General features: G+C 45.1%; 1 protein-coding gene across 1 annotated transcript in view; it reads right to left on the bottom strand.

The window, feature by feature from the left end:
- The window catches only part of LOC133156087 (contactin-5-like), a 44879-nt gene that overhangs the window by 21341 nt on the left and 5507 nt on the right, over positions 1–18031 (bottom strand). The window contains exons 2-7 of the mRNA XM_061281850.1: positions 13130–13248; positions 8713–8919; positions 7221–7350; positions 6976–7151; positions 3897–3992; positions 1746–1949 (exon numbers count right to left, since the gene is read on the bottom strand). Of these exons, the coding sequence (XP_061137834.1) occupies positions 1746–1949; positions 3897–3992; positions 6976–7151; positions 7221–7350; positions 8713–8919; positions 13130–13184 (868 nt within the window). The 5' untranslated portion in view covers positions 13185–13248. The remainder of the gene's footprint in view (positions 1–1745; positions 1950–3896; positions 3993–6975; positions 7152–7220; positions 7351–8712; positions 8920–13129; positions 13249–18031) is intronic.

Genomic DNA, 18031 nt, shown 5'->3' with positions numbered 1-18031 from the left:
CATGCGCAATCATGGTCTCAAAGTAATACATTTGCAATGTTTCATTTCTTGCCTCTATCATATATATATAAATTCAATCTGCGGGCCTCAGCCTTGATGGGAATCAAAGAAATAATGTGAGAAGCACGTGTGAGGCGAGAGCATTATCAGCCGTCATTGCGAGGGCGCTTAACGTCTGCGGTCAGATTGGGCAAGGTCGAAATGCTTTTTTCTCCTCTGTTGCTTTGTTCGACTGTCAATCAAAAAAAAATATGAAAAGACATGACATGAATATTACCTAATAGTGTCGATAGCACTTGCGCTGTTCAGTTAAATTCAGGTATGACACGACAATTCAGGTATGACCGTTTCGCAACTCCTCTAAATGACTCAGTAGCCTGCAATCAATTTTACGTCGAGGATAAAGAATAGGCGCATTCGTCTTTGTCCAACGGGTTGTTTCGATAGCATGAAAGTCAAGCTAACTTTTGATTACACTGTGCTTTGTCAAAATGGGTACAGAATTGACAGGACTACGTTTCAGAATCTGTCGTTTATTCAATCAATACTTCTCCCTTGACCAAATTTTTTGTTTTTTTTTTACGTTCAGGTGCTGCAAAGATAAGATCTGTCGGCACACCCTGCCGGAGATGGCATGCGAGCTGACGATCAATGGCGTCCAGCGGGCCGTAATAGAGCCCAGATGCTTGTTTTGATTAAGAGCCTTGGTTACGGCTGACAACAGTGGGCTGCACACACACACACGACACAACACACAAACAGCAGTTTCGGAGCGTAGACTGTGTAATCACTTTTAGCGAGACACAGATTGCGCCGTGCGATTGGTCGCCACCCGTGACCGACGCGCCAGCATTTGGACCCGTCTGTCGTGAGGTGTGCCAAAGCAATTTTCCCCATTTTAAAATTGGGACGCGCAATATGGCAGAGGGCTGCATGAGGCCACCGAGGGGGGTGGGGGCGGGGGCGGGGGATGTGATTTGGGCTCGCTCGAGGTGGTGGTGTGGGGCTTGCTTTGGCATGACGGACTTTCATTTGGAAATCTAGACTCTGTCATGTTTGCTCATAAATGGATTTGTCGCGTTTGGTTGATTTTTGAATTTGTTGTCATTTAAAACATGGATCAGAAAGCGGCCGACTGACTGCAAACATATTGGCGGAGTTATGCATCTGCAGGTGTCGCAGCTAAGATTCAGCTAAGCCTCAGCAAATCATTTTGGAAAAGGTTAAAGTATTCAACTTTTTTTTTCCTGGAGGCTATCCAATAATGTCATGATTTAATAATGTCGCAATGTAATGAAGATGCGAGCCGACGTCGTCGTGTGCTTCCCAGGCATGAAGGCCCTTTACCTCCATCACCTGGGGACCGCCGCAAAGCCTCGACGGGCTCCCGTGAGGAGGCGTGATGGACGAGGATGCGAGGCTTCAGGAGCCCACAGGTGGATTGTAACACACGCGCATGGCTCAGCCCCTGGAGGGGGCGTTATTTTAGAGCCACGTATTCCCGAGGTCTGTATCAAAAATAATTGGATGAAGTTGGATAAAATAGTGACATTTCTGTCCAGAACAAATGTACTTTTGTGTTTATTACAGATGCTATTTTTGTATGTGTAATTCACATTATAGCGAGCTGTATTTATTTTTGTAAAGGTATTTATTTCGACATTTTTATTTTATTTTACATTTTTATTTGAGATATTTTTAATTGCATTTATTTCTGTCATAATATCGACGATCAAAGGTCTCACCGTCTGTCCTGAGCGTGAGCGGCGTGGGCGGGCTGAGCACGCGGGCATTGGTGGCCGTGTTCTTGAGCAGGCAGATGTAGCTGCCCACGTCCGAAGGCTGCACCTTGGACACGTAAAGGTTGCCCGTCATCTGCGAGATGAAGCGGCGGCTGTCCTCGGCCACGAAGGACGGGAACTCGTTGAACACCCAACTGTAGATGATCTCTGCCACACAATAGCCACAGGCCCATTTATTTTGAAATACAGAGTAGCAGCTCAGCAGGGTGAATTGCAGCCCGGCCCGCCGGGAATACCCCAAAATGTCCAATTACTCACTTGGTCGAGTATTAGTTATCAAAAATGCTCTCAAACTCGCAAAGAAGGAAGTGCAAACAACAATATCAGAAACGTTTACAGGAGCATCGCACCTACGGGGAATGTGAACGCTTGAACGTTTACCGAAACCAACAGTGCTCTCGAACTTTCTATATGAGATAAGACGGACTTGTAATACATCGCAAAGCTTTTCCAGGGGATAGTCGAATAAAAACTCGGCTTATCTGGTATAATCAAGAGTTGGATTATAACTCTGTGGAAATGGCAACATACAAATTCAGGTTTTGTTGCGGCCATGTTTGCATTGGTGATTATTTTTTTACATTCAAAATGTTCTTTAAAAAACTGCCTGTGCTGTGAATTTATTTACTTGAAATCATAATCAAATACACTTAAATAGACTTAAAAGGGCGAGAAAACAAAAGTCAGCCATTTGGATGCGTTATGGCTCACCACTAGAGAGCGAGAGGTGCGCGTCGGCGATTCAAAGCGAAACATATTTCAAAATTAATAAAGTGCCGTGTCAGCGTCGATCGCATCTGGAGACACTTGAACTCAATTCGATGCTTGAAGCTTAACAAGGTGGCGTTTTAATCGGCTAAAGGGACTATTTGATAAAGGGATGGAGGGAGGGATTAGCCCGTCGGTTTACACACGTGCACACCACCTCTCCCACGCGCGTGCGCACTTATTTCTGCTTGGTTAGTAAATCTTCCTGCTGAAAGTGCAATAAAAGTCTCGTCGCCACCATAATGCAAGGTCATTTGCCATCGTCTCTGATCAATATCGCCGTAAATCTGCCGAGCTGACCTAATTGAAGGCTTTTTTTTGCCACCATACCAGACATGCAAGCTTTACATCCAATAGAACGGGCAATGGTTTGTTTACACGGGCTGAGATCCTTTGTGGTTTGCTCACTTGAATTAGTAGTAGTGGCAAAATCAAATCTGCATTGATCCATCTAATGTGATATGAGCCACGTGTCTGTAACCAATCCGGCTGGACAGAAAAATCACTGAGGACGTCCTGCCGCTGCCGTCTGCTGTTGTTATGCTCTGACCGCTCTCAAAAGAAACAGCTCCGTTCATAGAAAAGGCTCGAATGGTGCATTGACAAAGCGCGCCGCTCGGTGAGCCGCTTGGTAGCAGCTCTAACCGAGAGATGTTGAACAAAAAATATTCTAGCGGTCAGCTCGGTCTGAAAGATAGAAAAATGAGCCAAATAAAATGTATTTATAAATTATAAAAAAATATTATACATAATCTTATATGATAGATATTATATATAATACAAAATATTATATGTAACATTATACTTTTATTTTGAAGGTCTGACGCTTAACAGGATGTGTTGCGCAGAAAATATTGCTTTACATGAAAGTGCGGTGCCAAAAAAAAACCTTTGGCGACACCTTTTTAGAGAACGTCATTATTCGGTAAGCCTCGCTGGATGGTGTCAAAAAAAAAATGGCTTCTGGAAGTGCAAACGGGGGCTGAAGAGTACTCTGCAAGCACTCCCACTGGACCGACGTATCTGAGTGAGTCACTCTCACTGACAAGAGCGTGCATTAGAGGACGGGTCGGGCCAGATATGCTTTTACACACCGAGCGATGTTGCCTTTCGTTGCTAATGATCCTGCAAATTGCCTCCCCGGGATGCCGGGTTCTGCCGCATGCTCGGATAGCGAGGGAAGCTGAGCCGTGGGGAAAAGAGGACCTCATCCCCTCCAAAACTGGAATGAAACTAAAGTACCCCCGCTGGTAGTTTTTTGTTCAATATTTGTAGTGTTAAATGACGGCCGAGGCCAAGTTCCAGTAAATCAAGCGACTCTCTTACCTGGAGAATGCGGCGGCGGCGTGCACATGAGCACCACACCTTGGCCTTCACGCACCGAGACGGCGCCCCTGGTTTTTGCGCTAAACTCTCCGATGTCTGCAACACACAAACAAAGAGCGTCATTAACGAGTGTCCGTCCATCTGTCCGGGGTCGCAGCAGCCGTCGTTATTGGATTGTGTAATCACAAAATTCTTGGGTATTGTGATTTACTAGGAATAGAGTATTAAAAAAATCACCACCGGCCACCAGCGCAAACCTAAAAACGATTTATTTACTAAAAATATTTGTTCATCTGTCTACGCCCGTGACAGACAGAACAATTGTGTTTGTTTAATGGTGTGCGATGAGATTCTCCATGTCAAACTTGGATAAAAGGTTCAGAATCATCTTTCAACCGTACAGTGTAATGTTGCAGAAAGCACACCCACAAACGATAAAGGACACAAAGATGTCATCGGTGCGGCGATGACACGAGCTTGCCCTTGCGGCGCCGCCAAGCTTCAATCAAGCGACGGAAGGCCTTCTCCTCTCTCGCCGCTGATGCGAGCCTCTTTACCTCCCGTTGATTTCCCAGCGTCGGACTAAACTCCGCGTGTGGCTTCTCGGCGCTCATCTGGCCGCTTGCCGTCTCCGACCTAGAGACGCTTGATCCCCCGTAATCAGCCTCATTTGCTCCGCGCGACGAGTATCGATCGGAGGCGCTAACGACCCGTCGCCGTCGTCGCGCTTGATAGACGAGGGGCTGTCAACTCTGCTCGTCTCGGAAAGCCACGCATAAATCCCCGTTTATTGCTCAACGGGTCTTTAATGAACTAAGAAGGTGGCGATATGACCGGAATGAGGTCGTCTTCCGATCGTAAAGGTTAGAGCGCGTCAGGGGCGTGATCAACAGTATACGATAATATACAAGCGCGGTAATTACAAGGCTACAACACAACTGCTGCACTTGCAAGACCAGATGGGATGCACGCCGCTATAAATAGCCCACATGCTGTGGAGTCGGTCCGGTCCTAATTTAATGAATATGGAATGGACCTGAATGGGAGCGGGTCTCCCACTGGCAGAGCACGATAACGCGGCCGTCAGAAGCAGAAGCATTGTAGCTCGGAATATCCAATCACTGCAATGGGAAAACATCTGCGGGCGATGCATTTTTTGTTATTCGGGCCTCGGCAAAAGCCGGTCTGTGTTACCTGGCATAAAGACGCAGTGGAAGTAGCCTTAATGACCGGCGCTACATTTGCATATGAAACAAACGTTTTCCACGATTGGGTTTTACACTTCGATAATGCACAGTGAAAAACGCACGATCGTCATTTCACTACAACGTATTACGAGCAGCGGGAAAACCGAGTTGCAGCAAAGTGGAAGCATCGGCGGTTTGAAGAAGAAATTAAGGGTGTCAAAATTAAAATTCGTCAAAAATTACTTTAATATCGATTAATCGTTTAGAACCATTAAAACGGCCCAAATCATCGGATTTTAGCCCCTCGACGGTAGATTTTCTTTGATTTCAGCAATTTGTCATGGAAGCAGATTGAGAGTTGAAGCCGAAGCCCCGACGCAATTATCAGTTTCAAAAACGCTGGCGAAGACAAGAAATTATTCGATTAATCGATGATCAATAATCACTGGTGACGGTGGAAAAAGAAGCAATCCACGTGTTCCAGTTCCTCCACTGTGTGACACGTATGAAAAAAAAACCAAATCCCTCTCGATCCATTTTCAGAACTAGTTTGCAGAAGGCGATGGGGGCATCTGCAAACGAGTTATGAACCAATCAATATTCATGACTTTTTCTTTTTTTTTTCAATAATGCAGCAACCATGGCGCGGTCGTTAAGAACTCGTCCGACATTACAAGTCAACATATGTCCGCATGAATGTTTAAAATGGCCGTGACGCAACTGGCGGCAAATAGCAGCAGGTGCTTGATGCTAATTAGGTTCGGCGGGGTTCAATCAGAAAGCATTAACGTAAGCGGTCGTTTCTGACTGATAGCCGCATTCCTGAGTGGATTGCAACTCCCACGGCTCCGAGCTAATCACCACTTGTCATTTTCAAAAAAAAAAAAAACAGACCAGTCTGGCACCATTGACATATAGTAAGTAATCTTTCGATTCACTCGAAGGTGTTTAAAACAAACATACGGCCTCGATACGCAGACGGAGGAAAGCTGGGGCTGAGTTGAGTGCCTTCATAGCAGCCCAAGTGCGACTGGGAGCTCTGACCAAAAAAAAAAAAAAAAAAGGGCTGAGAGCAGAACATCTTTTTGCAGGCAGCGTGACTGAAGCGTTCCCGGCCCCTCCGGCTGCCGCTTGGCCGGTGAGCCGTCACTTGAGAGGTGCCGCGCAGCCTTTACCTGACCCAGCAAAAATTCTGCTAGCTAGACTCGACCCGCCGTAACCCGCGTGGAGCAGGTGAGGCGTTCCTTCTGAGAAGGTCACGCTTCTCTTCCACTGCCGAAGAATTGGAAAGTGTACTTTGCTACATTGGCTGCTGAATTTGTGAAAAATAGAGATATTTGGGGAGAGGAGCTTAAAGAATACAACTCAGATGGTAAGAAGATCTTTGTATGTCTTGGGAGGAGCCAGATTTAGCCTGGGTTGTTAGCGGAAGTTATGGAGTCTGGAATTTTGGCAAACGCTCTGACAAAAAACAGGGAGCGCTCATCAAATGTTGCCTTTCACTGTGAAAACGCAACTTTATAACAAGTTCTTGTACAAATAGTCCGTCCCCACATAAAAGGAAAAGAATGTCAGTAAAGTTCTTTGCACGTATTCCAGAATATGACCCAAACGTGATTGCCACATTTCTGCAAAGTGCACTAAAAGCTATTTGGTCCAATGAAAGCGCCAAATGCTCTTTTGGCCTGAAGAAGAAATGGCTTTTTAAGAAAAGACCTCACTTGCCTCCTCTTCTTTCTTTCCCCTCTGTGCACATAGTTCCAGGCTAATTGAGCCATTTGTTTCTTCGCTCTCTCCTCCCGCAAGTCCAACACACCCCTCCAGGCTCACCAATGAGGTCGTTATGGTCTTTGCTCGTAAAAACAGACTCTTTGTTTTTTTTTTTTACTCACATGCAAATTGTAGATGAGCATCCCGACTCAGAACGGTGCCAAAGTTGTTCCGGGCGCGGCACTGGTACATCCCGAAGTCGGCTTTCTTGCTAGCGTTGGCGATGATCAAGTTGCCCTCGGCCAGCCTGTAGCGCAAATCCGCCCCGGTGTCCACTTGCGTGCCGTTGACGTACCAGCTGCGGGTGAAAGCACAAGTTGGGATTCGCAGCGTGCCTTCTGACAAGGAGGCCAAAAATTGCGATGACCTGTACGCCGGCGGCGGGTTCCCTCGCGCCTCGCAGTGCAGCATCACTTTGTTGTCACCGCCGCCGCCGTCCAATGGGAAAATCACGTCGTCGGGCTCCTGGATGAAAACGGGCCCGAATTCTTCGCTCTCTATGTAGACGAGACGGAAGTACACGCATTAAGAAGAGTACCATTTTGAACAACATTTCTGTCACGGCACCTGGCGAGAGAAAATGGAGCCCAAAGCGGAAAAAGCACGTCTTCCTTCTGACTGGTCAAGTAATTCCCAAGTCTGCAGGAGATGATTGTCAGTGGCGCACCATCGATCGGAACTCAAATTCAATGAAAACCCCCTTGAGGTTTTCTACCGACCCGTGATGTTCTTCTACTTGGGTGGGCTGCAGTATGCGGCGGCGGATAGATGCCTCGGCACAACTTTACTTCCCCCTCGAGATGCATAAAATGTTTGGTTTTGCCATTCCGAGCACATTCCGCATTTGGAATTAAAGAGCATCCGGTGACGAAGCAGCCGCTCGAGACGGCCGTGTTTGCATTTAAAAAAAAGTGTCCGATTTTTTTCTTTGTTTTCTTCCTCCTTCCGCTGATCTGTTTGCAGAATCAACAGAGAACAGACACGGCTTTTTATTTGTCCGCCTGGAAAAACGGGCCTCCTGCAAATCGGCGCTGGCACACTGACAGCTATTTATTGATGATAACAAACCCTTGAAACAAGCTCAGAGAATATTTGTATTTTTTTTTTTGCTTTAGAGACCTGTATCTAAAATTAAAACTAAGCTGACACTCCAATAGGGAGACTTAAATGACCGGTCCGCACAATTCCTTGACAAGGACCGTAATTGGTCTCACCAGAAGACGTGTGACTCATTTCAAGTTGAACGTTGTGGTCGTCAGTCATTCACCAGACGCCGTTAAAAGGGACATGACGACGGGGTGAAAAAAAGCACAGTGGTAGAAAGAGCAGGGGTTGGGGGGGGGGGGTCACGAGGAGAGGACATTATCGGAGACTTCCGTCCGCTTTTATGCAGACACTTGACATTTCCGTTAATTAAGCGCTCCAGACGCAATGAGTAGGATGCCATTAATTCGGCATTAATGGATCGATGTGTCATTACGAGCCGCGCTAAATGAATTACGACGGCAGACGGGGAGATTTATGATTCCGGCCCCTGCTCGGACCGATCCCGACCAAGATATTTGTCATCCGGGCGGTTGTGGCGCTGACAAGCGACGGCAGCCTGAGCGCCGGCTGTGATGGATGAGCGGGATTCAAATCCGGATCTCGGCGGACACCTCGTGAAGTTGGAGATGGCGGCGGCGGTGCCAACTTGGAATATGCAATGAAGGATGCTCGCAAGAGGGGAATTTTGTTTTTGCGCCGGCTCGCCATCATAACGACATTATTTAACCGCGCGTTTCATACGTGACAATCTACTGAACATAATCACAATAACAATATTTAAAGGCAGTTACAAACGTTTTTGAAAGTCGTACCTTCACTCCGGTAGTCCTCCTGAGAGCCAAGAAGACTGAGCGCCGGATGAGGGTGACCAGCGAAGACGGGCCAGTCGGGCGGCGCCGCCAGCCCGCCGCCGTGCTGCTGCCGGTTTCGTCCGCGGGGGTTGAGCAGCGACGACGAGCTTTCGGTTTTCATGCGGAGCACGGCGGCGTACGAGATGGGCCGCGACGCCCACGCCAAGTCTGCCACAAAAAAAAAAAAAACGATAAAATGAATAAAAATAAGAAATAAAATAAATAAAATCATAAAAATGAATAAAAAAATAAAAAGTGCAACAAAAGGATAAAAAGAGGATTAAATAGTTACAAATTCAAACAAGGTTTTACGCTCAACATACGCCGCCACTTTCGAGCATCGTAATCCTTAAATGAATGATAAGCGACACCTTTTTCACAATTTAAACCTTTTGGCGCTTGTTTCGAGACGGCAATGAAATTCAATCCCGAGTGGAAGAGCGCCAAACGTGTTATTTTGTCACTATGAATATAACAAGAATGAACGACCTAAGCTGGAAAGTCACAGACGGTGCCGATGAGCGGCGGAACACGGAACGCCGCGAGATACACGCAAAACATTCCGAGTTGGGCCGCAGTCAGAGTTGTGTGAGGAGGTGGAGTGGGATGTGATTAGAACGCAACACAAGCCAAGTAGTAATCTTGAGACTCTCGGGTAAGCCTGGGCTAAGAACAAAACAGAGCGTGTGATTACTGCCGTCCGTGTATTAAACCAAAGAGACTTCACGTGGACACAAGAAAATTAGCTCGTTCAGAGCAAGAAAGAGACAGATGCCGTTTTCGATATTTGGCAAGATAAAATTCCAATAAACGATTCATCGGCCAAATAAGAGATAAGAAAATTAATCTCTCAAATATTAACAAAGGTTAATCAGTTAAATCATTTTAACAAATTAGTACTGAAGAAAATAACTTCAACAATCGGTCGTTTAATTAAAAAAAACAATTGACAAATAATGAAAAAACACAATCAAATAATTTTAACTGAAGAAAATAACGTCAAGAATTAAGAAATGAATACTTTGTGCTATAGTAAATCTGGAAAACTCTTATTCAAACTTTTATCTCAAATCGACTTGACTTTTCTGAGAGTTTTTGACTGGATTTCCTCAAAAGAGCATCAAACAGCTCCAGAGACAAATGTCTCACAAACCGCAGTAATCCCGACCAACAAAGCGCTTTGGTAAATTGCATCACTTAGCTTTTGTAATTGTAGACCATTTGCTCTTGCATTGACGCTTTGGCGTCGAGCACGGATTAGATTGTCGCCTATTGTGTAAGCATTGTGTTCCGTGAAAGAGCAAGCGGCAAAAGGTCATTTGATTTATTCGCGTCAAGAACGTCAGGGTGGGCTAAAGCTAAATCCTGACAAATACATCATAGCAGAAAAAAAAAAGAACACCCTCTTTTGTTGAGCTATTAAAGCTCACGTCCGCCCTCTTACTCTTGTGAAAACTGTTACCTTCATCTGATAAAAGCGACGACCCTTTGTCGACCCTTTGTCGATCCGTACCTTTCAGAAGCGGCGGCAAAGTGGAAAAATGCTGATGGCGATGTAAAAGGACGCACCGAATTCAATTTGTGCCCATTGTTGACGAAAGGTCTTGATAACGCCGCCTACGTGATAACATCTTTTTGAGCAATATAAATCTGATGAAATTTCTTGGTACTTTACTTCAGATAACATTAGCGCATTTAGCATTTTTTAGCTAGGCTAACAACAAGGTTAGCAAGGCATTACCGCATTTAGCATTTTTTGCAAGGCAAAAGACAACGTTAGCAAGGCTAAAGGAACATATATTACGTTGTGACTAATTTCCATCCATCCATCCAAGCCAGGCATGCAAATTAGCCACCATGGCGAGAGATGAGGCTAAAACGGCACGTCAGGGGGGGGGGAAAACCCACGGACAAGATTAGCGACTAGGTGGCGGCTCCAGACTCGGGAGCAAAGAATTAATGGGAATTACGTACAGTAAGTACGTAAGAAGCTGGCGGGAGCCCGAGCAGATGAGAATGATTAGCCGACGGAGCGTGAGATTAATGAAGACCTTCACGGGGGAGAATCTATTGACTGAAGCTGATTAGGCTGGAGTACATTTATTCAGTGAAATATCCTCCATAGAGTTGCCGGCCATGAATCATTTTCATTTGGGCTCCTCGGCTGTTGAAATCTTTTTGGACTCAATCCTCATGCTCGCTTAAAGGTTGCCCCGCTAGCTTGACGGAGCTTTATTTGGAGGTCGGGCCGGGCCGGGCCGAGCAAAACACACAGCTGGGAATTTACATTAAATGAAATGATAAGGCAAACATCTTTTGACAGAAAAGACGAGGGCGGATCACGCTTTCTTTGTTGTAGTAATCCCTCGGGCAAAAAGACACAAACTATGAAAATAGTCACTCCTACTCTGTTTTAATAAACTGTCTGGAGATAACATAGGCTTTTAATGTCGAATTTGTTTTCGACATGCTGGACAAAGATGGCAACACCTGCTTCATGTTTCCGGCTCCAGCTGAAAGCTGTGCGGCTCATGAAAATGTTTTAACCGGCGCTGGCATCCACACACAGACACCCACCCAAAAATGTTAGATTCCAAGTCCAAAGCCAATTTTATTTACTGGGCTGAAGTTGTGAGTGAAAGGGCCCTCCTGCCAGTTGGAGGAAGGCCACTATTCCCTGATGGCGCCACCAAAAATAGAACCTAAGGTGTGGGAAATGGCAAGGGATTCTTTATTCTATGCCTCAGATGAAGCGTGACACGGCGAGAATAATCTAATGCGGGCCGTTACAAAAGCGAAAGGAAATCATGTAAGAAGAAAATTTTAACGATGACGCTGTGGAGAAAAAGCAAAACAACAACAGGCAAAGACTAACGAGAGATTTTTGGGGGGGGGATTTCATTCAATAGCGCAAGCGCATCTGCAGATCAGAGTCCATCATGCTTTCACATGTACTACGTCAAAATCCATCAATTTTCCCAAAGCGTATTTGCGGCGAGTGACACCTTCGCCCTTGGCCAAAGTGGCGTCGCGCATCAGCTGTGCGGCGCGAGGCGTCTCTATTCCCTGGAAGCCACTTCTTTGAAATGTAGACACCTCCGAGGGACAGCCCAATTATGCTTCCCGCTTCAATCGGCATCGGGCCAGAGAGCAAAATGGCCCCGATGCTGCTGCCACTTTGTAAACATGAGCGAGGCGCGTTAAAAAACCCGCCGTCGTACGTTCGTCTGGAGAAACGTGGGCGAACAAGGAGCGGATAGCCAAGCGACAGTCAAATTAGAATTCGGGATGGAAAGAAGAGAGGCGCGGGCGTCCTCCAAAGTGGGGATATTTTGGAATGTTCCACGAGAACAATGGGGCAATAATCCATTACGACGGCCGTCATGTCAGAAGTATGGCGGTGCATAAAAGGCACAATCACACCCCCGGGGCCGTCTGAAGTGGCACGCTCAAGCCTATCGAGTCTTTGTGACAGCTGTCGCTGCTAAACTCGGCGGAAAAGGCGCCGCTTTCCCGTTTGGCCGGGCAGGGGTGCTCCGCATTTTGGGGGCCCGGGGAGTCCTTAAAAAAGATTTTGTGTTTTGTTCCAAGGACAATCCGAATGGCAATTAAATATGTCTAACTAATGTGTGGCCATGCTGTAAAGGCCACGGGAGGTTTGTGGTCACTTGTTGGCTAACCAAGATACAATTTCAAAAAATTGTCGTTTCCCAAAAATGAGTTTTTTTTTCTTAATATTCTGATAAAAAAGAAAAGTTGAACATAAATAAGGCAGTATTTCATGAGGGACTCCTATATAATGCAAGTCAAGGAACAGCTGTAAAAAAAAAATGTTCACACAAAAAAAGCCTTAAATAGAAATTGAAGTCATGACTCAGGGAATCGAAATTGAAAAATTGAATCTGAATGTGAGACTCAACAGGCTCCAACGGGTAGTATGCAAGTATGAGGGGGGAAAAAACACTGTTGCTACCTTAAGGCAAAACGCATTGATTTTTTTTGTTGTTGCATGTAGCACTGAGGCTAAGAGTAAAAAGCAGCTCGACAGCTTTCAGTCACCAATCATGTTGACCAATCATGTTCCAAAGACCCGTGGCTGGAATATATATCAATATAGAAATTGTGTATTCTTTCATTGAAATCAACTTTTCTTCTGCATTTTTGAAGCATTGCTATGGATACTTACTAATCCTTCAATAAAGATGAAAAACCGTATGACTGCGATTATATTTCCTTCACATATCCATGTAAATGCGTTTTTTTTTTTTTGCTAAAAAGAAAAAAAGACTGACCCCTCACCTACATTTGCATACCATCCTCCCAGCGTTAAAAAAAAAAAACATACGCCACTTTCCGTCTCAAAGGAGATTATTCTCACCTGAAAGGCCACTGATGACTGAGAGGATGAGAAATGGTTTCCATGGTGACCCCATACTTGTTAAGGAGGGTCCCTTTGGTGAGAAGGTCAGCAACTGGTCTTCTTCATTAAAGCTGCACCTGCACGCAAACGACACGACGACGTGGTTAAACATCAGCGCAGATGTGTTATTTACAATGTCATCAGACATCACTTTCGCACCCCGACTTGATCGTCTTGAAATTTAGCAGCTCAGATTCCAGACGACCGCCGGCGCCGTGAAAGCAGCACTCTAACGTAAGCAAGTTTCAAGCGTTCCGACACCCGGGTGGCCATTTTGCGCTCCGGTGCCTCGGCATCACAACACGATACATTATTCAGTTGAGTGGAAGCCTCCCCTAAGGATCACCTATTGTCCACTTGAGGTGAGTCGCCGTCTCAATTTGGGCCCCCGATGCATGTGGACTGTACCCCGGAAATGGAATGGCGTGAAAAGCAGTTTTGTCAAAAAAGCAACCAGCTGGTTCCGAGCAATTTCTTGTGTCCTCCCGCACCCCCCAAAAAAAACAGAGGTAGAAAAGATCAGGTATTGTTTCCCAACCAGCGCTGACCTTTTTCGTCAATCACCTGTGTCACGGTGTGTGTTTATCTCTACTCAAGTGCAACGGGGATCCTCGCTCCCGGGCTCTCCCCTCGTTCCCGGGCTCTGTCCTCCCTCGCATGGTGATTGGGATCGTTAAGAGAACGCCGAAGGTTGAGGCAAGCATGTCCGCATCCAGCAGGAGTTGTCCCGCATTTATCATTTATGGAAGCAGAGATCTCGCTTCAACTCGTCTGCCTGTCCTCCCTCCCTCCCTGTTTTCTTTCCCCCTGTGCCGCACTGCTCTACTTCTGCCTCGGATGTTTTGATAGCAATCACGCGGAGAAAGGATAGTAGCACTGAAATTACTGCAATTGTTTTGTCCACCCTGCTGCAAGTGGTGCCTCGCCGTATACACACCGGATGAATCATTATTGGCCGCCAGCAGCGCAACAACACACCGAAAGCTCGGGTATATAGCTTGAATTCAAAGTTTCAAACAAATTGGGTAGCAAGGGAACAAAAAGGAAAAGAAAAAAATAAGCCAGATCACATTCTGACATATTTTTGTGGAAAGGGGCGTTTGCGCTGTGGTGGGCATGAACATAGCTGCTAATGAATGAATGAAATGCGATGACACAACAGAATCTGGATTGATGGAAATCCACTACTGTGTAACCCGAGAACGCGGCCCACATCTTCGAGCGTCGGCTCGTCGCTTCTTCCCGATGCTCAACCGTCCATTTGGTCGGGGGGGAAAAAAAAGCCCGTTTGATCCAGTTGTGTCCCAAAAAATTGGAAGGAAAAGGGCGAAGGCCGAGGTGACGCTCTGTGGCTGTGTAATAAATCAAAGGCGAGCGGACAAGCGCTGCGCTCGTTAGTGTGCCCGCCAGCCTCCTTGGCGCTGGTGGAAGATCAGTGCCGAGCGTCGTATGCAGGAGTAAAAGGCGCTGTCAATCAACGCAGAATTGTTCACACCTCGACTCTTACATAGCGTGAATGCTCAAGCAGATTAATGATTTTTTTTTTTTTTTTTTTTTTTTTAAAGGTGATTTTCTGCCTCTGTGTCTTCACGGTGTCAGCAGTGTTGAAACCACTGACCCGTTTGGGGCAAAACAATGAGGGGAGGGGGAGGAGATCACAATGATTGCTCTAATGGGCCTCAAAGCGAATACGACAAATTGCATTCCCGGCTGCTCGGCTTTGTTGCGACCTCGGCAATTGTGAGAAATGACGCTCCCATGTTGACGATGTTGTTTTTTGTCCCGATGGACGGATCACGAAGTCAAGAAGTTCCATGCACTGGAGACAGATTAAGAATCATTATCAGCAGATTTTTGGGGGGTTTGTCTTTTTTTTTTGGTTGGTTTTGTGAACCCCGTGAGACACAATAAGGCAAAACAATATTTTGTGATTTCACATTGGCCTCCCTCCACAAAATATTTAATAATAAGACTCAATGACAAACAAACAGAACCAAAAAGACAGAATAATTGGCTGAAATAATTGAAAATATCCATTTTGAAAAAGAAATATGTTCCGATCTGAATAACATGACATTTAATCAGCAAGCCGCAAATCTCTTCTTTGTACGCACACCCACGCCGCATGGAGGCGCGTGAAAACGTCACCGAAAACCGCCGCTGTCGTCAAATGTGCAAAATCTCTCCGGCAGAATTTCACATTTCTCCAGCTTTGTCTGTCTTGACGATTATGCAAAGCTGCGTCACGCGACATCAAATTCCGCGAGCAGATTTTGTTCCCGCTGCGAGCGAGATCACGCCGAAGTCATCAAATGGCTATCTTGCAAAAAAAAAAAATTCAAAACGTCCATATGATCATTAAGCTGACATTTGAGGCCGGCTCCCGCGCACAATTATCCCCGGCGCTCATTCCTGTCGCCGACGTCGGGCGTCTGGGCTCTCTCCTCGCCGTTTTTTCACCCCTCAATGCTTTTAATTGTCCCGCTGACCTCAATCAAAAGACAATTACCAAAGGAGGAGCGCCGTGCGGGCAATTATCGTCTCGGCCGTCACGACACCCGCAGATCACACGCGTGGCACCCCAGGCGCCCCTAAAGGTCCTGAGACGGGTTTAGATGCATCAAACGGACACGGGTTTGAAAAACCTTCAAAATGATCGTTCATTTTTGCCCACATCAGACAGACGGCAAAAGCATAAAAGCGTCACAATTCCAGGGCTCATTAATTTCAATTCCCAAGTAGCAGGTGGGCAAAGCTCATGCCTCGGAATTTGCTCATAATGGCCGCTTCAAAACAAAAAAGTTCAGGATGGCTTCTTGAAACTTTTTTTAGTGGGCCTTGCTATTTTCGACATGTCCACCTAATTTTACGTGGATTGGAAGAACTGCCTACATGGACCCATGAGGTCCAAAATGTTGAATTAAAAAAAAATTATATATATATATATATATATATATTGACCAATTATGCTATTAGGCTTTGAAAGGTTCATAAAAACCTGATCTTTCAGGAAGAACTACTTTGGGGTTTTTGTTTTTTTTTGTTACTTTAAATATTTTCTCTCCTTGGGGGAGCACGGCGCATATACCCAATTTTTCGAAAAACACTCTCTGGGGGAAAAGAATATCCAAATGGTGAGAGCTGCAATTTTCCCATGAAGGCACAATTCCGTATGAGACAACTTGTCATTAGCGCTGGCGTATTATGGCACCACAGCAATGTGTCCTTCTACAAATCACAGAGGCGACATGCAAAGAAACTCTTCTTGCATTTCATTTATTTTGCCTCAAAATGCAAATACTGTTCATCCTTAGAGGGAAAGAAAAATTGCAGGGGAATAGTCTAACCATGCTTGAACATTTATTCATGGCGTTTTTCTTCATTGTGACGGAGAGTCGGAATAACAAGGAGTCACTCAAGTAGAATGGAACGGGTGGAATGTACGGAGAACGCAGACAGTACACTTCATTAATAAATTCAGAAAATGTTGATGACATGCAGAACAGTTGTCTGTCTTACATTTGGTTATTATTTGTTGAACTTTTCAACAGAGGAGAATCGTCCAATTTTTATGCCGATTTTGTTTTCATTGCATGAATTGGGGAAGGATCTTTGAATGGGATTATTTTTGTTTTACGTTGCAATGTATTCGCGGTAAAAAGAAAAAAAATGCGAGGAGGGGGTGGAATCTGCCGATATTTGCCCTAATATTGTCCGATTACCGTATTTTCCGGACTATAAGGCGCACCTAAAAACCTAAAATTTTCTCAAAAGCCGACAGTGCGCCTTATAGTCCAGTGTGCCTTATATATGGACCAAATTCCTACATTTAAACTGGCCCGCTAGCTAGATTTATAATAATAATCTGGCAAAGCGTTGAAAATGTTCCCCATATCTGAAAACGACGTCAACTGGCATGATCAAACACGTTTTACAAGTAATAAACTTGCTAGGAAAATATGTACAAGCTTCTCCGTGATGCTGTTTGCCTCCTTTGTCTGAAACTCTTAAAAAACAGTAAATAAATGCATCTCCATGTACGCAAACAACAATACGTGATGATAAAGCATTGGAGTGATGTCACGCAAATGCAGAGTACAGGAAGCTTTTACCCGGCCCGTGCCGCATATAAACACATTTGCCTTATTATGAAGGCCCGTTACTCGCGCTGTAATCAGCCTTTTCCAGAATCCATTAACAATCCAATAGCGGCGACTTAATGACTCTCGAAAGGCAGTGAGGAAAGAAGAGGAGTCTTGCTTTATTTGATGGCGCAATCTTTTTGATTTAAAAACAGTCGGGCCGCATTGAAATTCATGTTTGCTTTCAGGCAGATATTGGAAGCCCGAAGAAAAGGGACAGTGGAATTGAAAATGACTATTAAAACATTGTGATTGACACAAGTGTGAGAATACTCTAGCAAAAGAAACAGCCATATTATTGAATTAACAAGATGGTTTAATCAATATTTAGTAATATTGATCAATTAAGAGTTAGGTTCACAAAGTGGAGGAATTATCTATCTGAAATAGCTATGAATTGGAAACATGGAAAAATACGTAAGCCTGAATGAAAATGTGTCAAACACCTGATGTACGAGACGTTTTTTTGAATCAGAATCAAAAAATAAAAGTAAGAAGTTTTTTAAACCAAATGTGCTTTTATCAATTAAGGTGCTAATTAGGTGCCGATTAATCGTTGAATCTCACGATGGTTCGTTTAGTTGCAGTCCAGACATGAAGGGGTGACATGCTGCATGTTGTCATTAGCAAGCACGAGCTAGCTTGACATTTTTGCTGTAAAAATATGCTACCACAGTTTTGCTAACATTATGTAGCTCTACTGAGATACTTTCCCTTT

This window comes from Syngnathus typhle, linkage group LG6 (genome assembly GCF_033458585.1).
Source record: "Syngnathus typhle isolate RoL2023-S1 ecotype Sweden linkage group LG6, RoL_Styp_1.0, whole genome shotgun sequence".
NCBI classification, from domain to species: domain Eukaryota; kingdom Metazoa; phylum Chordata; class Actinopteri; order Syngnathiformes; family Syngnathidae; genus Syngnathus; species Syngnathus typhle.
This window is presented reverse-complemented; position numbering and strand designations above follow the sequence as displayed.